At 39.8% G+C, this 20,735-nt stretch overlaps 1 protein-coding gene across 1 annotated transcript in view; it reads right to left on the bottom strand.

Annotated features, from left to right (window-relative positions):
- The window catches only part of LOC104412454 (cyclin-dependent kinase 6), a 123,948-nt gene that overhangs the window by 23,561 nt on the left and 79,652 nt on the right, over window positions 1-20,735 (bottom strand). The window contains exon 4 of the mRNA XM_010023182.1: window positions 4,735-4,844. Coding sequence (XP_010021484.1) covers window positions 4,735-4,844 — 110 coding nt within the window. The remainder of the gene's footprint in view (window positions 1-4,734; window positions 4,845-20,735) is intronic.

Genomic DNA, 20,735 nt, shown 5'->3' with positions numbered 1-20,735 from the left:
TTACAATTACTCTATACTGTAAGACATTTATCTAAGAAAGAATATGTGTGTATTGCTAGGTTTTTTAAACCTGTTAGAAGTTTTACAATTAAGGTCCCAAATCCAGAGTTCACATCACAGCCTGATCACCAGATGAGGCTCTAAGCTTTGATTTTATCACATCCGTGTACATTAGCTAGAGCAACAACGTCCTAGAATCATGGCTTTTCTACGCACAATGATGTAACTCTAACTGAACAAATTTATACCATGGAAAGATGGTCTAAATACATGCCTATAGCTGGTTTCCTTCAGCCTGTTGTTTGTGCTCGCCAGGGAATTTGTCCCATCTTAAGTGTTTTAGTAGAGCCACACATCTCCTAACTGCTGCTACAATTTTCAAGCGTGGTTGGTAATGCAATAACTGTCTCGCATATCTTAGAAGCTGGCAGAAAAAGCTGAAGAATGAGACAACTGCTAAAAACATGATTTAACATTTAAAAATTAATAAGTAATAACCTCATGCTATTTGTGCCAATTTTGTGGTTTGTGAAATTCTGGGACTGATGATCTTACCAACAGCAGTCTGATTAAAACACCCCAGAGCTGGTGCATGAATGGTATCAGTAAGAAGCCCATGTGCATGGAACTAATTTCTCTCAGCTGGATGGAGCTTGGGGCACTGAGATAATACTGTTTTACTTTTGGTTTGGGAGGTTGAAAAGGTTTTTCAGGAGGACTGTCTTTCAGTTTTTGGGCTTGAATTGGTACCTGTAAGGTTTGGAAAGATTGTGCATGCAGTCACAACACTGGCCACTCTCAAGTGCATGACTTCTTTGGCTTGAGTGGGCTATGAATATAGCATCGGCTACAAAAACTGCTGGTCTCTTGTGATGATTTTTAGCTCTATATTTCCTACAAAGGAAGTCAAATTCAGTTGCTTGTGCAATATTATAGTTAAACTTGCCTAATGGAATTATTATATAGATATCCGACTGATGAGTCCTACATACACACCTACTAACACCCTGGTCTGTGCAGGATTGAAATCTTACAGGATTGTGATTTTGAAGACTGGGCATAAATAGATGCACTAAGAACTAAGCCTCAGAAGATTTCAACATTTTTTCTCATGACTGCCTACTCAGAAGAGAGTCCAAGACTGGTGATCTCTACTTTCTTTCACCCAGATTCAGATTCCAGTTTTCTTCCCCTCTCACACTCATTCAAATTGATTAAGTATTGCCTAATCCAAGCAAGAAGAGAGACAGTCCCTTCTTCCCAAAACCACTGGTCATAGCTTCCTGCTTTGGAGCCGCCTGCAGTCCTTGAGCCAGCTGGAAGTTTCATGTATCCACACAGAAGTGGATGCTACTCCCATGTTTGCCTTTCTCTTTAATGAGTTGTTCACTGAGTAGGAGGTACAAGGCCCTCTCCTACTGGCCAGGAAAATGCCCAGCCTCAGAGTGAAACCTTTTTATAAGTAATCTTTACTTTACCTAAACATAAAGAAAACATAATGTTAATCTTCTTGCTGTGCCAAAGCTCTCCCCATGCCACTGGGCCCTGTCAGTCTTGCCTGCTGCACTTCTGAAAGATTTTGATATGGCAGCAAACCATAGCGTACCTCACAATTTTCCTTACTGGTTGCTATTCTTAATGCACCATAGCTTTTGAATCACAAAGAAAACAGTCACTGTGGCAAATATATTTACACTTTTGTTGGGTAAGGACAGTCTGTCCATATATATCTAAAAGTCACTGCAACCTACTTAATTAGACAGGAAATTTTCAAGTAATGCTTTATTTGTGGGTGCTCTCATCAGCACTGCACATGGACAGATGATGCACAAAGCAGAACAGTTTTGCATACATAACGTACACCTGACTACTGAGTGATTTATTGCTCATCTGTAAGTAGAGTAAAATCCTTCGGAATCTGTGAGAGGGGTTTCAAGATACAATCTTTCTGCTTTCACATATGCAGAAGCCTACAAATCTGCAGCATAATTAAAATGCGTGCACTGTAAATACAACTATGACTTTATACAAACCTCAGACTGCAGGAGGACCAGAGTCCTCAGCTGAGAACTGTCATTTGTTTAGCTGCATCAGCCAAGATGAGATAATTCCTTTATACACTTTTGTGTATTTCAGATCTATTTCGTAGACATATACCTTGTTTACATTTGTCTTAAATGGCTTTGGATTAAGGGTGATTTAAATTAAATGAGGTGCCTTCCATTTAGATACACAGCAATTTGTAACACAGGACTGCAACATCCATGCAGAGCTGACCTCTTCCTACACTTGTCCAAACCTACAGCACCCTGACTGTGTTTTCCTACAAAACTATATTCTAGCAGACTCAAACTATCAACAGTATTCTTGGCATAAACAGGATTCTGATTTGTTTTGTTATGCTGTGTCATGTTTTATTTTGCAACCTGTTCCAGTGAAGTCTCTATGATACAAAGAAGCTCCGAAGAGCTTCAGTACATTTCTTAAAAATGACAGAGCTTTAAAACCTTTCATAGAGAAAGCAAAAAAGACTAGGGCAAGAAGGCAACAAGTACCCAGTAACATGGTAAAAAGAAAAGGTTGTCTTAATGTCAAGCCAACATCTACTTCTAAGCTTTAGCTGCATTCTCATACTCTTATCCTGTCAAGACCAGTGGAAATGCAGATTGGTGATTACCCAAGGGCACTACCATTTTCCAGCAGAAATAGCTCTTGCATTTGTTCAATCTTTTGGAAATAATCCATGGAGTTTGCAAAATTTTACAGTTTACTGCTACCAAGGTCACAGTAACATGGGTTTTCTTTTGCAATCCATCAGGAGAATCAAAAGACAACATATATCATATAGAGAGTATTGCAACATTAACTCCATACAACAGTCCATGGAGATAGCATTTGGTGCTGTTCATTGTGGCTTTATGGCAATGAGCCTTGAGAGTAGCCTTCCAAATCACGCTTGTATGTGAAAGTCATATTGTTTCCAATGAAATAACATAGTACATACAGGCTTGGCAGATTCCTGACTTCTACAGCTTCTGACAGACTCCCAGATTTAGGACTGAGAATGTCAGACTGACCCTGCATTTGGCAAGAATAATACAAGTCCTGGTTTTATCAAATTCTGCCTCTAGTCTGATCTCATTTCCATAAAAAAATGTATTAATGTAACATTTGCATTTGAAAACAAGTAGAAAATTGAAGTGTCCCTAATTTAATTTACTATGTTGGATTTGGAGAGTCAGTGAGGCTCATGCATCATAAAAGGAAAAGCTAAATTAAGCTGGTGGTGCTTGTATATGGCAATTTTTCTTATCTATCTGTCAGAATATTGCAAATTAAATGAGAAAAAAGCATGTAATAAAGTTCTGAGTTCAGTTGGTTGTCCTGTACTACTCCTATTGCAAATGCTAAAATGAAGTTGTTGACTCTGCTATTCAAATTAGAAAAAATATCAATGGCTTAATGCTACTGTGAATCTGGCAGTATATGGGATAAGACTAAATCTTTAAAAGTTTGCAGTGGAGGGTTTAATCAATTCTCCTAAATCCGCATTCTCTTTTTCTCACATTTTCTGACCTCATTTCTGAGTCAGAGCAGAGGGTGGAGTATAATAATTCTACCCAGGCCATCTGACCAGGCAAAAAGCCCAAGAAAAATGGTTTTTCCATATACTAACATTAATAAGTAGTAGAATCCTAAAGTTATTTTTCAAGACTTCAATTAGTATACTGAACTCAACATTGTGTAAGTTAAATAGTTTCTCAAGGCCCTTGCAGTATGGCTTCTCCTTGTAAATTATACTGATTCGGGTTTTTAGTCTACCCAATGTATCATTTTCTTTCACATTTTCTGTATGTGTGTTTTTTGATTTCACAGTGGGTGTACAAAATGCCATAGAGTTTCTACGTGGAGATCGCCCAGGTGATGACAACATGCACTTTTTGCAGTAAGCTCAACCAAAATGCATGTGACTGGGTTAATACTGAGACAGATTTATCTTGTTAAAGTTCTTGAGGGTTTGTTCCTCTCCAAACCCTACATGGTAAAACCTCCAAATTAGTGTCCTTCCATGGGGAAAAACTAGTAGACAAGTGTTCCTCTCATATTCACAGCTCTGCATCCAGCTGTAATATTCTGTAGCATGATAGTTCTGATAGGCGATTTAACTGAATCAGCCCCCCCTCCAAGTCTTTTATCTGTTGTTCTTTCTTACTATGTTTAACATCTCTGTTACCCCATGCTCAGGCTAAATAGGTTGTTCTTTAAAAAATCCTACCTTTGTTTCCTACCTCTAGAAATCCACTTTACAGTGACTTTTGAGATTTCAAATATGTGAAGAGGTGACTAAGCAAACAGCTGATGCTCCAGTGCACAAACTCCAGAGCACGAAGACTGCTGACCAGTATGCCCTGCTTTCCTCAGGGAAAATCCTTTCCAGAATCCAGCTTTACTTGATCAACAGACTCTCTAGACCACTTTTATCTGCATTTGGATTCACATGTAACAGGAATACATCAATGCTGATACAGGCTTTACCAAAACTCAGAAAAGAAAGATTTCAAGATTGAAACAAGTATGAATTCGCAATGGGCATTTAAATATTGCACTGCAAATAAAACATCCTATCAAACCTTTCCAATATAAACGTGATCCAGTGTACTGTACCAGACATTACTGCACATTTTTTTAAATTTCAAATGAAAACCATGAAGAAAACGAAACTGTATTTCTTACTTTCGACGGAACATTTCTGCAAATATGCAGCCAACACTCCAAAGATCGACTGGTGTTGCATAGCTGGACTGAAGCAAAACTTCAGGAGCTCTATACCACAAAGTAACAACCTGTAAAACAAAAACGAACATAAAAGAGGGCATGATTAGTTACAGAAGTACAACCTTGTAAGTGTTGTGTGTACAGCTCCCGTTTAGTTTAATCCAAATCATAAATTTCACAAATTAGAGCAGACTGGCTTGGACAGTGCACAGAAAAGGGCACTGTATGGAAAATCTCAGTATAGATAGCTGCAGTGATGATGAGTTGGGAAGTGAGACCACTTCATGTCAAGAACAGTGCAGTTCAGGGTACAGCAAAAATACAGTAACAGAGTAGTGTTGGTGTGATAGCACAGTATCACAGCACATGATGAGAAACTCCGACACTTTTGCAACTTACAGCCCTCAAAAAACTTTCCAGTGGAGATTTGGATTCTCCATAGAGCAAATGTTAGTCTATTGAACAAGTTCTTAAACTTTTGTGGACCCCTTAGATGTAGTCACCTGAGCCAAACTAGAAACAAATAAGCTAAGGAATGCCATGGGTTTACCCATAGGACAAATCAGAACCTGTAGCCCATGTCTGTCCTATGTCCTTCATAGTTTATGTATTATGGGGTTAGCTCAAGAGTATGGGCCAAGCTGGATGAACGTCTGACCTGTCTCAAAAGTTCTCGCTGAAGAAACAACTTTTAAAAAAAAAAAAAATCAATTTGATACAGATTAAGTCAATTCTCAAAGATGTTCCTTCCGAAAGGCATTCACTGCTGTCCCCTGTGGCTTCCTTGCATACTAGAGGTACCTTAAACTCAGTTTTCAACTGAACAACACAGCACAGGGATCGCTGGCAGATTCTGACCTTTACAATTGTGTGAGTCTCTGCCCATGTGCTGCTGGTTAGACCAGCACTAACTTCACTCAGAATTTATTTCCAAATGACACACTCATTTCCAGGGACATAAGCCACGCAAAGTATCTGCTTTTAGGCTGTTCTTGTCCTGGTGGTCGTGTCGCAACATGTTGTAGACATCCAGAGGGAATTTTACTGGTACTCCTCCACTGATGTACTTTGATGAGTCTTGCACATTGGACCCACAACAGAGATGGGACAGTTTATATTTATCCTTTTTGTTTCCCACAAGTAGACCAAATACAGACAAGGCTGACTGTATCTTCAGTATATTTACAGAAGAACACAAGGACCTTCTTCAGAGTCCCGCCAGAGCTATTATGTTGATAGAATATAATCTCAGAGCCTCAGGAGTATCCTGCTCCTGAATACAGTTATAATACAGCCATAACAACACATGATCATCAGCTAAATACCAGTATTTTCTTACTGTGTGCCATAATTCAAACCTCTGACTATTCATCTGGGGGCAGGGAGGGTCTCAGCAATTATTTTTTTGTTTCTCCAACAGTCACAAAGGTTGGAAATGCAGCATTCAGAAGGAGCGTGAAACAAAGCAAAAACACTGAAAAGAAACAAGTGCAAACACAAGAAGGAATGTAACTTTAAAAAATATGTTAACTAGGATAGTGAGTTCTGAATTTCAAGACCAGGACAAAGAAATGCATAAGAGTGGGGTTTTTAATCATAACAAAATAATTGTCTTCTAAGCAAAGTAACAATGGAAGTAATCAGCCGAATTTGCTGGCCAAAGCCAGCTGAAACAAAAGCAAATAAAACATTTATTACAATCATTACATGCCCTGACAGCCTTTGGAACTCCTGAATGGCTATTGAAGGGAGGTTCACGGATATTTGCACAAGTGGTCATATTTGCTAACAGTCCTCTTAAACACTTTGATCTCTATTCATAAAATTTGTCTTTGAAACAGTTCAATAACACAGTGCAAAGTACTGCACTGGCAAACTAGACTTCCAAGTACCTATCCGCAGAAACAGGTTCCTGTGTGGAAGTTGGGCATTATTTAACTCCATTTGTCTTGTTCCTGATTTGGTACCATACATACCACTGATGCTTTTCCAAAAATATCTCTCCCGATAAAAACCAGGAAAGTTTCTTCAGAGATTCACTCCAGGGAAAGAAGACAAAGGTAACTGAAGCTTAGGGATTTTTACTGGAGCTGCCCTGAGTCAGATGGATTCCCTCCTAAAACACACACATATTTTTCTTGATGCAGATATACCTCTGAAACTGACCTGCACTTCTATTCTCTCCATACATTTGTGGAAAAGCTTACTGAAGAAGCATTGCTTAGAGAAATTAGATATAACAATTTCAACTCATTATTTTTTGTCAGTGGCTGGGTGCAGCATCAGAAGTAAGAGCTGTGTGATCTCTGATCTGCGGGAATACCACCAAACCTCATGATTCCTGGTTTGAGATCCACATGGCTCTTCTCACACAGAGTGAAAGGGTGCTTTATTTTCCCCAACCCCCCCAGCCCTGCCACATTAAGGCTCTGCGCTCTCACAGGCCAAGGATTAGGGGATGCACGGTTGTGTGAGACAGTTTGAATACTTCTGACAACGTATGCTCCAAACTGAAACCCGTTTTCCAGGGAAGCTGCTTGCTTCCGGAGAGGAGCGTTGCAGCTCGTGGCTGGTCCCCAGGTGCTGGCTCAGGGGGCACAGTGCTGTGTTCAGAAGGCTGCAGAAGCGTGCAGCACGTTAGCTGCTTCTCCCACGTGACCACTTACTGGCACAGTTCCCCAGGCGTTTGTACCCTGCGACACTCCATGCAGGCGTACACAGGGGACATGGAGATTTTACGTCTGAGTAATCTGGAAACTTAAACCTTAAAAAACAAAAAAATACATATTTCCAAAGTCTCACAGTTAAAATTCCAGCAAATGCCTGATTGCTTTATAGCCAAAGAGGAAGTAGTCTGTGTTGAGCTCTTTTGCTATACTCCGTCATTACTGTGTAATTATAAAAGTGATCAAGTAACCAAGTAACCTCTGTGGTTTGTAATATGGAAGTCTGTGTTTCAAAATGTGAATCTGAAAAGGATCAAAACGTACTTAATGTCAGTTTGCACACAAGTAATGCCACAGATGACTCCTCTAGTGGTCATGGTCTTCTCCTGAAAAGCACGGGATGATGCAGATGACGCAGTGGTTTTGACACAGGGCTTCACACTCTCTCTTACCATAGAAACCAAGAAAATATTTGTGGACATTCCATTAACATTTGCAGATAAGTAGAAATGAAAATTATTCTGAACACAGGATATGGTGAGGCTGAACAACTAGATCATCACTTCCTCTTTAACACAGTTCTGACTTAGAATGAAAAAATGCTTTGCTTAGGTAAGCCACACCACCAGTGAAACAGGCTCTCCCTGGGAGATAGAGCACTTGATAAAGACCTGCTTGATAAAGTCCCATTTTTAGGATGAAAAAAGCAACCACCTTCATTGGTACATTTCATTAAATTCTGCCTCCAGAAAGTCTGAGAAACGTGTGATGTGGCACATGGTGATTTCTGTAGGAAAAGGAGTTTGTGCACACATGATGATGGAGATTCTAAATTCAGCGCATGACTTCTAAATACTTCAGAGGTTGTAGGCTTTAGTGACCATGTTGCATCTTAGTCCTCCCATCAAATAAACTTCCCTCCTTTGACTCCTCCTTGCTTTTCCTCACCCTGCTTGGACTACCTGGTCTATTTTGCTCCTCTTTTACACCAGCCAGGGTCCCCCTCAGCTGATCCCTGCCCTCCTGGCTCCTCTCCCCTGCCTCTGCCTTTATGCTGCATGCCAGTGTCCCCCCTGACAGTGCCACTGAACATGACTAACCCCCTGCTGCTCATGTGTAGACACCCGGGTGGACAAAGCCTGCTGCCCTGCCAACTCCCACAGGCTCTGCCTTCCCTCATGTTCCCTGCCTGCTCCCTCACACCCTCAAACTCACTGAATTTCACACCCTGTCCCCTCTTCCAAACGCCTCGCCTCCAAATGCTCCTAAATCAGATTAGCTCCTTTTCCTCCTTTAGCTTCTCAGCCCACTCTGCCTGTCCTGAGGATACCCTATGACATCTGTATTTCACAGTTTGAGCTACATACAAAAAGACTGAGAACAATTCATACCCTGGAAGGAGTGCATACTTAAAGGAGTAACTATGTTCCTTTTCCAGTGCACATTTGTGTTTTCACTGCCCAGATAAGACGGGATGATAAGAGATAAAAATGGTATCAGTAGCTGCAGATCACTGGTTCTAACGATTTAAATGTCAACAGATCAAGGCAGCACTTCAGGATGAAAAGAAATGAAATGTACATCTGAGAGGTATTAGAAAGGAAAAGAGCATCTGCGAAAGTCTACTGAGGCTGTGTCTGAGCCCCTAAAGAAGGAAATGTACTCAGTGAGAAGCAAGGGGACAGCTGCATTTAGAGTCAGAGAAGAAAGAGAACTTTATTTTGAAATAAAGCATTCTCCCTTATTATACCTGACATTTTTCTATCTGGGATCATCTAGCCCCAGGAGTTTCAATCCTGTACTTCATGGTACCTGTTTCTGATGAAAAGTCAAATTAGTGGTAAGTATCTGCTCACTAGCAATGTGAACACAAGATCTAGGCATTGTGTCAGTCTCATTTAATTTCCATTTACTTTACAGAGCAGATTTTAGCTTTTGGAAAACTGCTTAAGTTAAATGGATCTCACAATACACACCCCTTTCCAAATATAGCTGCTGTCTGAATAGCATACAGTTCAAAAAAGACAAAGACAAACAGAGGTTTAGGGATGGGGTTGAGTAACACAGACAAAAAAGACTACATTTCGGTTTGCCACAGACTTTAAGTACAGACCAGTGCTCAGTTGCACAGCTACAGGAACAAAGCAGGGATCAGACTGTAACACAGCGGCTATGCCTGTGCTAGGAAATTAAATGGGACAGGAAACGTTCCTTTGGCACTGAGACCAACAGGCACAGAGTGGCCTATGTCCATAGTATTAAATTCTCAGCCTCCCAAAAAAGGTGACCGCATGCAAACTGCTTATTGGGAATGATGTCTGGTCAATGCTTAACTGTGCCTAAGAACTGTCCGGGGAAAGGTTGGTGGGCATAACTCAAAACCATGCCAGGAACTATTCTAATAATTTAACAGTATAGACAATTGAGCTCCAGTACCCACAAATGTTTCCTGGCACTCTTTAATCTACTAGCCAGTGAGTCACACTGTGGCCCTGGGTCTTCTTTTCACTTCAGAGAGAAAGCATTTTGCTATGCTTCCCTCATCCCTGCTGATTCAGAGGGGGCTCCAGGAGGGCAGTAGGGTGGGGGAGGCATGGCCCACTCCTCATCTCACCCAGCAACTAGTCTTGTTTTATCTGAAGAGGTCAGATGAACACATGCTGCAACTGCTTGCTATCTATAAGGAGAATTTAACTAATTGGCCCACATGTAGACATCTTCCTTTTAGACATCTAAAGCTGGATGAGACTAATTCTACTCTAATTAATTCTGAGGGGACTTTGAAGAGGTCTATAAACCTTTTAAAATATTAGCTTTCATAGAAATCATGCCACAAAAGCAATTAGCAGGATGCTTAAATTCATACAAAGCATCCCTGAATCCAAATAAAATTCTTCCAAATCTTTTGCTTTTGTGATTGTGGTTTCTACTGCACTTTTTTTACTGCTGATTTTGTTGATTATATTTGCCATTAGACACTGGCTCATTTCACTGCTTAAAGCATTAAAGCATTTCAACCTCATGAAAGATTATTTGGAATTTATTTTTTTTTGAGTTCCCTAACATGGTTCTTAAACTCAGTTATTTTGTTCAGTTCTCACTAACAGGGCTTTCACATTATCTTTGGGGCATCTTTTTGACTCTTTTTCATTTATTTTTGTCCTTTCTTTTTGAGTAAAGAGGAGGGAATATAGCTATAGAATATATGGTGTGTCATACAGAATATAGTTCTTCGGTGTTGCTTCGTGGTCTCCCAACTTCAAACTGTTCAGGAGTACACAAAGTGGAAGCTTTCCAACTTTACTATGGAACTGCTACTGCATGGCTGCTTCTTCAGGTCTCAGACTCTCAAAATGAGTTGCAGAATCTTCTCCAAGCTTTGCAGAAAATTTATCCTCACCTGTACGACTAAGCCTGACACGTTTGCCACAGACTAGTTGGAGAGGACAGAATTACAGATGGCTAAAAATCTGGGCTTGCAGACTTGTATATTGATTGAAACCTGGCTTTACTCTCCACTGTGGAGAGATTCTCTCTCCCTAATACACCTCCCTCTCGCTTGCTGTAAACAGTGTTAAATCTCCACAGAGTCTGAAAAGAAAGGTTGTAATTTCTTAAATGAACCTGCTTAAAACCGGCTCTGATCTGACAGTGTTAACCTTACTTAAAATTAACGTAATACCAAAAATTGCTTACGAAAAGAAAGAATTTGCCTTCATGCCCTCCAAGGATACCCCAAAGACCTGTGGGAGCAGATCACACCTGTGCCATATAGGGAAACTTTTCCTGTGTGTGTCCCAGGAACAAGGGAATGGGTAGTCTGAGGTGTGCTGGAGGAGAAAGGAAGGAGAAAAGAGATGATGAGGGAAGGGAGGATAATGCCCCATTGCACTCTGCAGCACATCACACAGCAACTTCCAACATGGGGAGAGAGCTTTTTGAAAACCCATCTGTCCAAAAAGTGTAATAAGGCCAAGATAGTTGATGGTAGTGCAGGCGTTTTAGCCTTTGTACAATGAATTCAACACATCCCTCATCCCTGGTTTGAAAGAGGAGTGTGTCTGCTTTATGTGCTGGGGACTGTTTTACTGTATTTTCTGATCACAATCCTTAAATCATTTGCTGAGCATTCTGCATTTTATAAAGCAAGCCTAAGACTCTCTTTATTTCTGAATACCTACCTATTACTGTTTCTTACTGTGATGGAGAAGGTAATAATCACTAGATTATACAATGTGCTTTAGTTTTCAGGGATAATATCAGCCCGAATAATTATATTTGTCTAATCTTGTTTCTGAGTAGTGGTTCTTCATTACTGTAACTCTTTTCAGTTCAATCGCAGAGATAGGTATGGTTGCAAAGAACATTTCTTAGAGAAACATGGTTATATTCTGTCTGTTTATAGAAACATTAAAATAGTTTCCCTTTTAAAGTAAAAGTGTACACTGGTTTTTAGAAAGCACTTTGTTTTCTGACAATAGCTTTAATATATATAAAAATTACATCCTTTCAAGTGCCGTGGGTCTCACGAAGTGCACATGGTAATAGCAATTTTATCTCTTGATTCACATTTGTCTCCATTTTAGGCACAAGCTTTATTAACTGCTTTGTGAAAAGTAAAATTATTGTCATTATTTCATTAAATTGTCAAGAAAAAAAATCTATTTATAGAAGATGCAAATTCCAATCACATGTACCACCCACTACCACGTTTATTTTAGAATGTGATCTCCTCTTTTTGATGCTAAAACATTTGTGCTTTGAAGAAATCAAGATTTAGCATCTACTGTAAGATAACTTGACAAATAAAGAAGCCATTCATTTCTCTGATACACAACAAAGTAATCAGAATTTTGCTTTTTTTTATTTCTTGGAAGAACCACATAACCCAGTGTGATAGTGCTGCTGAAGAATATTTCTAGGTACATCCGTTGTCAGTAGGAGTGCATGTGTGTTTGCACATCGCGTGTGCATATATAAACACTAGTGGAAGATACTTTAATTACACTCAGTGGTTTTTCCCTCAAAAGTCTCTGTGCACTAAGCAGTTGTGTGCAACAGCTCCTAGAAAGGAAAACTGCCTCTTAAGATGGGTAATATTTTCAACCATTAGTGATAATTCAGAACTCATCTCAGAACTAATACAAGGAAATATATTTCCATTAAGCAGAACGTTTCACAGAATTCTCTACTGACACCAGAGAACATTTCTGAGAGACTACCTGAAACTTCACTTGAAAAGTGTTTTATCTTTATACAAAAAGAAAAAAGTAAAAATACTATCAGCAACACTGCTGTACCTGTTCCAGAGCCCTCGAAAGAGAAAGAAAGACTTGCCAGGGTTGGTTGTGTATTAAAATCAAAACCAGGATGCCCTTATCTCTGAGCGGAGCAGCCTTCTGTGGAATATGGGACACCTCAGATCTTTACACAAGCGGTCAGCTTTGCATGCAACAAGGCTTGTGCTGATATAGCCATATATTTACATATAGAGATACTTGACAACATTGAGAGTGACAGGCTTTTAAAAAAGCAGCCATTCTTCAGTTGTGCTTCAAGTCTCAATAATCAAGCAAAATTTGTAGACTGAAACAGCAAGTTCTAATAATCTATCTCAGAGCTGAAAAAACCACAACAGCATAAAGAAATAAACACTATTGGCTTCTTATGCTGACCAAGTCACACATCTACTGTAAGAAAGAATTCTGTCCACATTACCAGAAGAAACAGAGCATTAAGAAAGTGGCAGCCTGTGACTGTGCCTTGGAATACAAGTCTTGTTCCGGATTTTGCCACATTTCCACTTGCTTGGTCACCTGCTGCTATTAGCTAGCTGAGGGAACAGTCATAATCTCGAGTATCAGATCTCGGGCCTTGTTCCAGTTGCTTTGTTCTACTCTATGTCTTTAGGTAGCCACAAAACCAACACATCTGGCACCCTACATATTCCCACTGGGTGGCATCTTACAGTCGCTCACATCACTTACCCCCAGTCTCTAAGAAAAGGACAACATGTAGCTCTAACTTGTGCCAAGGACCAAACCATGGCTGGCTGCATGTTGAGATCCCCTGAAGCTGCCCTTATGATTGCCTGGTCTCTTCACAAGTTCGTCAGACTAGAGAACCTGAGCCTTATCACTTACAGTTTGGCTTTATAATGAAGACCAGCTTTCCAGTGTTACTAGAAAACCAGAGTCTGGTTAACAGAAAAAAGTCTTCCCACTTCCTGGGGTTCTGTGCTAAACTTTGGTTCTGAACAGAAAAAACCTAACTAAAGCACAACCATGAAGGCCACCACAGACCTCTCTCCCATAGAACGTGGAACCGTTTCTGCTTTAAACCATGTTTAACAAAAGGAGAAGATGCAGAAAGAAAATACTGCCTCAAAGAATGGATTAAATAGTGCATGTTCTCTAGGTGAGAGGCTTTAATGTGGAGTCTACAGCTGCTTCTAGATGAGAAAGAAGGTTGAATTAAAAAGCTTTTAATGAAACACGACCATCAAAACTAACCTGAACAAATGAGTCACTCTCAAAAAGAAACAGTCTATACCATTTTGAGGCAAATATAACCAGTGGGTCAGAGTTTAACACAGACTTCTGTTGGATCCTGAACCTGTTACAGACTACTGTGAACAAAACAAAGTTTTTCAGCTTGTGACTCTAAAAAATGGGGAAACTCAGTGCAAAAAACTTCTACAAGATACTGTTTTGAATCAGTTGAGAATGAAACTTAAGAACTAATGCCGTGCTTTGAGTTAATAACCAGAGCTGAACAGGAAAGTAAAGATAAAAGTAGCAATCAGGGCATATAAATAAGAAAGGTGTACTTGTTTGTACACAGCAGGGTGAGCAGATGATCGTATGCACAAGTGGGTTAGCTGCCGAGTAAGGGCTTACCAGAACGTGTAATGAAGGTAAAATAAGCCAGTCTCAATTAATCTGAAAATATTTATCCAGATGTCTTTTATACTGAAAGTCTGATTTGGACAAAAGTAGTCTCTGGCTCATCTAAAATTAAGATATTTGTCTGGATAACTTATAAAGCTGATATGGTTGGACTCAATGATCTTAATGGTCTTTTCCAACCTAAAAAATTACATGATTCTACGATACCTATGAGAAATTTCTATCTCTACTACATTTTAGCTACAGTTGTTAAAAATTCTTCTTGTAACTTTGAGCACTCTTCACTTCTATGTCCCATCAACTCCAAGGAGGAGCACTCTACCAGCAGCACTGAAAGCTGTCACCTTGCCACTGCAGCATGAGTGGCTCCCGCACCACCTGATACAGTTGTCATGCAGCCACACAGCTCTCTTTCCCCAAAGCAGACTGGGACTGTAATGCTCCTGTTGGAAGTGGAAACTTGTGATCCTAGTGATACAGACGCTAGGGAGGTTTGGGTAGAGGCCTGAAGGCAAAGTATCAATTTCACTGATAGCCTGATATTGTATATAGCATAGTATATAGAAGGGCTGGTGGAGCAACATCTGTCAGTGATGCTCACGTGAAGCAATAGCTTACAGTTAAACCTCCTGTATTGCAGGAAAACCCAAAGGGAACCCAGGGTTGCAAACAAGGCGGCTTCTCGGCAGTAGAAGCTCCTCTTGGGATGCACCTGCCCTCACTGCTTCACAAGATGCATACTTCAATTCTACTGTCACCACGATGGCTGACATTTATCCCTATGGCATAAAGAATGTGGGCAACTCCAAACAGTGTAAATATGTTCTACATTTGAAATTGAATGCAATAGATCTTACTATGCTTTTAAATAAACGTATGGCTTTGAATTGAGGAAAGTAAAAATGTAAATGATACTATAGAGATGAAACACTTTTCAAGGGCTCCTTGAAATTATATTTGGAAAACCAAACCCCCAAGAAACATCTTTCTTTCTAAAAACAAATGAGAAAAAAGGTTTGGAAATATTTATTTCCGGGGTGTGGGTGGGTGGTTAGGGTTTGGAAGAAAGAGAAATTGGAACACAGATGCAATATGTAGATAGGTGTATGTGTTTATACACAGATCATTAGAAATGAGTTTTGACGTAAATATCAGGACAAGGACCTGTTGCAGACATGTAATTCCATGGCAAAACCAAGGACAGAAAGGACAAAAAGACTAAGGGGAGTCTTCAAGCTGCCTGAATCTCACATTTAAGTATCTCTGTGAGCTTAAGACCAATAAAACACCAGGCACAACCTGCTGACTTTCCAAGGCTATGAGCTTTGTAGGCATCTTTACTCATCAAATTCCTCTTCTTATTCTGAGAGGCCTGTGCTGCAGAAACAATCAGCTGCATTTCAGCTGAAGCACTACTGTGTGTAACGCATATTCAGGCAGACAGATACCCTAGATACCAGGATGTTCTCAACCAAAGTCCATATGGAGTCCTACCTGGTGAAGCATGTAACTAGAGCGGTGGTGGAAGCAATATGTGTTTCCATCCACATGAACATCTTGTACAGATGTTATTATGTTAATCTCAAAGTGAAAACTCAGCCCGAAGGAGATATAATCGGCACCTTCTACATCTACAAAGCAAATACTTTGACCACTAGGCTAGGGTTTTTTTGGGTGACAGCTCTTTCCTTGCCCCTGCCGAAGCCAAGTCACTATTCTGCCAGGAGTACATGAGTCATGGGGCAAGACTGTGTCTGAAAGTAGTCGAGTGCTTAAGAACAATCAGCTGGAAGGGGAAAGGAGCTGAGTTTCTGGATACTGCTCTCTGGAATGTATATGCATTTTACATTAGACCATCACTGGATAAAAATAAAAGTAGGCATTAATTACATTAACCAGGCTGGATTCTACTTTGGATCTAGACAGACTGTATTCTATCTCTCTGACTCTAATGGACAGAATTAATAAAAACTATAGAAGAAAGCACTCTGTTTTATTCTGTGGAGAAAGAAGCAGCATCTCCTCCCTTGTTACTTGATACACTACTCTCTAGCCAAAACTTGGGATTCACAGTACAAAGCGAAGCCCAAGATTTGTAAATAGGCCAAAAGAAAATTTCCTCCACTTATAAACACTAGAGGATTTTATACACTGTTATTAAGTATCTGAAGATTTAGCAGAAATGCTAAATCAGTTGGTCCAATACGAGGACTAGGCTTTATTTCCCAATTTTAACTTTAAAGCGTGTATGATTAATTTATGTTATTTTCAAGAAGCCAGATTCCAAGGGAAACTAGTTAAGAGATAACATACTGTATGAGTTGGATGAAAAAGATCTGAATTAGTCTAGATCACTGAAAACTCTTCTCCAAAATGATTACAGACCTATTAAAAATATAAATGTTCTATTTGTGAAAATAACGTTGTAGAATAGACTTCTACAGATGATGCATCTCTCTCAAAATTGACACAAAGCATCTTATTCAAGCTAGAGAGATAATAGCTTAAGACAATACAAACAGGAATGTTCAAGGTAATGAGTGCTTTCATGTTACAAGTTCTCATGTCTGAGGGCACTGCATCAGGCTAAAGGACAATGAGATAAGAACAATATTGCTAGTTACTAACAAATAGCAGATAAAAGAGCTCTTCTGGATTCTGATTAAGTGACAGCATTCTACACATTCCTGTGAGTTGAGAAAGTTTGCCTGAGAACAGCAGCTATGTTACATGTGAAGTACCAGTAAACAAGCATATCTCTATGTTTTCAAATTCCGGCATGAGTAATGGCTCTTTCCCTCATCATTTCAAGTTGAACAGAAGCTCCCTCTCTCCTTCTGGACATGCAGGAATAACTTGCTGTGCTTCAGTTTCCATTAAGACATATAAATGTATATGCTGAAAGCAAAGAGCAGTTCTGTAGGACTCCATGGCTGTGCGCCAATGTTTACAATCCCCTGGGTGGGAAATGACGGGTGAAAGGCTCTCCATGGCAGGCTGTAGGAGTCTTTGCTGTTGCCGCCAATGACCTTCTGCCTCTGTTTTCAAAGTAGCTCCCTTGTTAACTCTTTGCACACTGTGTGCACGGAGGCCTTAGAGAGGAAACACTTCCTCTGAGAGTCCAAATCCACTTCCAGGCATGTGTTCGACAGACTCCAGTTTCAGCAGTGGCTAAGTGACTGTGGACTAATATATGTGCTCTGCATCTGCTGTTGGAGCTGTGACATTAAGCCATGATTTTAATAGTCCAGAACTGGGTTTAGCTGTTCTGCACATTACGAAGTGAATATTCTCACCTTCAGGCAATCGACACCAGTTTACAGGCAGAGGGATTATGAAACGTGGAGAATACTGAGCCTCCAAAAGAGAAGGAAACATCCAGTTTACAGAGATACATTTTAGTTCCCTCTGGCCAATGAGTAGCAATGTTGTTTGCTGGTAGTGGCAATACCTTTTCCTGGGGTCTCCTCGGGAAAGGAATGATACTTAAAATTGAAGACAGGCTGACCTGCTACTGGTGCAGTGGAGCACGAGTGGAATGATGGAATGGAGATCTACTGCTTTAAGAGGTTTTGCCCCTCTCCTGCCTGAGAATGAAAAATACAACATTCAGGAGGTCTCCTCCTGTGTCACGCTGCTCTGTGAACTAATGGGAACTAATATTCAAGAACTACTTTAAATGGTCTACTCAGAGAGGGAGCCAAGAGCTCTTGCAATATCAACCTTACTACCAGCTGACCTTAGAATAATCTATTTCACAGTCTATATGTGTTTCCTCCTCATCATCATCATGCTTGTCCATGCCTTTTCCCCACAAAGATCTGTTCTCAGAAGCAATCATTCCATGCAAAAACCTCCTTACATATTCCCTGCAAAGGAATAAGAACTCCTGCCACCTCCAGAAAACCTTCACAGCATTAACAGCCACGTAAGGACAGCAACATCCTACTCCCCTCCATGAACTTTCAGAGGAAGTCCTGTAAATAACATCCTCATACAGTCAGGAAATCCTTCAACACATGGCTCTGCAGATGCTGAATAGGACAGAACAGAGAAGCAGTGCTAGATGCTAGAACTTCTGCACAGAAACCAAGTTCAAGTGCCAACAGCTGTGGGGTTGACACAGACCAACAGTCCCTAAAGTTGCTGCACAGCTTTAAGGGTATAAAGGCAGAGAAGGTACAGAACAAGCTCATAGGACCTCACCTATTCTTCTGAGGCAAAAGATGTCATGCATGGAAAAGCTAATGTTATTAGGCTGCGTTAAAAAAGCCAACTGGACATCTCATGAAGAACTCCAACCTAACTCCAAATATGCATGTAGTTCCTACTGATTTCAGTGGAAGCTCTGCATGCTTAGAGGAAGACATCTTCAGACAGTGGAATCATTTATATTTAGATCAATCCTCATTTTTATTTTTTAGTATTTTAAAAAGTAGGTTTAGAAACCAGAAATTTGAAATAACCGATGTTTTCTAGAAAGTATGCAATTCCATCTAAAAATACTATCTTTTTTTTCTAGGAAAGTGGCAATCAGCAAGGAAAAGGATTTTTTTTTTTTTATGACAGAAAAATAAAGAGAAGTATTTTGTTTAGAATATTTTTCTTTTTTGTTAATATCATGAGGTTATGTTACTGCTGTTTAAAATCATTAACGATCATGGGATCAGAAACTAAGTGCTTTCAAGAGCTAACACTAAGATTGTTTTTAAAAGGATGCTCTCAGGATGAGTTTAGACCAAGTCAGTTTCTGTAATATGAAGCTTTTACAAAACACGGGGCTAAATGACCCCTTCTTAAGCTTTTTTATTTACAAAGCATCTTTAAACATCAGACAAACTTTGTTTTGTTTTGGGCTACTGCAAGAAAATCTGAAAATAAAACTTGCTTGAAATGGAAGTAGGAACAAGACTAAAATAACCCATTAACATAATCCAACAGAAGGAAAACAGAAGTGAACAGCACAACTAATAAAAAAAAACAGAATGGATTTTAAATCTTTTTAGTTCCAGTAAAGGTGTTACTGGGAACAATAAAAGAGGCCTCTAGTGCTTCTTCTACATAACTGAAGTCTTGAGGAGGGGCTAAGGGAACTGAGGTTGTTTAGCCTGGAGAAAAGGAGGATGAGGTGAGAACATATCGCTCTTTACAACTACCTGAAAGGAGGTTGTAGTGAGTTGGGTATTGGACTCTTCACCCAAGCAACAAGTGACAGCATAAAAGGGAACAGCCTCACCTTGTGCCAGGCGAGGTTTAGATTGGATATTAGGGGAAATTTCTTACCAAAACAGTTGTCAAGAATGAGAACAGATTGCTCAGGGAAGTGGCTGAGTCTCCATCCAGGGAGGTTATTTAAAAGATGCATAGATGTGGCACTTAGGGACATGGTTTAGAGGTGGACTTGGCAATGCTTATGGACTCTTACGATCTTAAAGATCTTTTCCAACCTAAATGATTCTATGAAATGTTAGTCTGGTAACCTACCTTGAAATCAGTTATGTGGAGACCCACAGTATGTCTTAAAACAACCCTGGGATGTAATCTTCAGGCTGAAAAATAATGCAGAGTACTGCAGACCTCTCTTAACCATCCTGTCGTTCCTGTTCTAGGACTTGGGATGAACAACAGTTGACTGGGAAATGCTATTTCCCATTACACAAGAATGTGTATTACATAGTACACAAGAATGCTATGTGTTGTAGCTCACATGGAGGCACAAATGTAATTTTAATCAATTACATCTCAGGCAAGTACAAAGTAGATTACTTACCACTGCCATAATAAGTGATTTATAAATCAGCTTCTCTTTCAAAGTTTAAAAGACTTGCCTTGTCCTTAACTGGAAAAGGAACCAGTGTAGTTATGGGAAATGAAGCCTATTCTAATTAATATGATTTCCAGTGAAGTTTTATATATTTTATGACAAATAGTAGCTCACCAAGTTGCATAATTGTAAGGTATTTCATTTCATGAAAGAAAAAGACAAATATGTAATTTGGAAAGGAATTTTGGTATCAGTACATTTATGTTGCTAAGCACAGACCTGCTCTTCAACTTTGCTTCCATGGGACTTAAGGATTCTCATGCCTGTCACTGATCAGTAGATAGACATACTCATCTCTACCATAGATCTGACACTTTTCTTCATCTAGCATTTTTACACCACTTTGCTGGCTCATTCCCAACTGACATCCCTAATTGGGAATACATTACATTTATAGATGCCATTAGAGACTGGAAATGGGTAGAGGGTCTTTAAAGTGAACAAAAATCAGTTTCTACATGTGGTAGCATATACAATGGTTGGTTATAAAGGTATGAAGAAGGGATCGATGCACTGGAAACAGCACATATGTTAGTAAAAACTGAGCGATTTTGCACCTTG

The sequence above is a fragment of the Nestor notabilis genome, unplaced genomic scaffold (assembly GCF_000696875.1).
Source record: "Nestor notabilis isolate BGI_N333 unplaced genomic scaffold, ASM69687v1 scaffold11701, whole genome shotgun sequence".
NCBI classification, from domain to species: domain Eukaryota; kingdom Metazoa; phylum Chordata; class Aves; order Psittaciformes; family Psittacidae; genus Nestor; species Nestor notabilis.
Note: the sequence above shows the minus strand (reverse complement) of the source record. Positions and strands in the feature narration are given on the sequence as shown.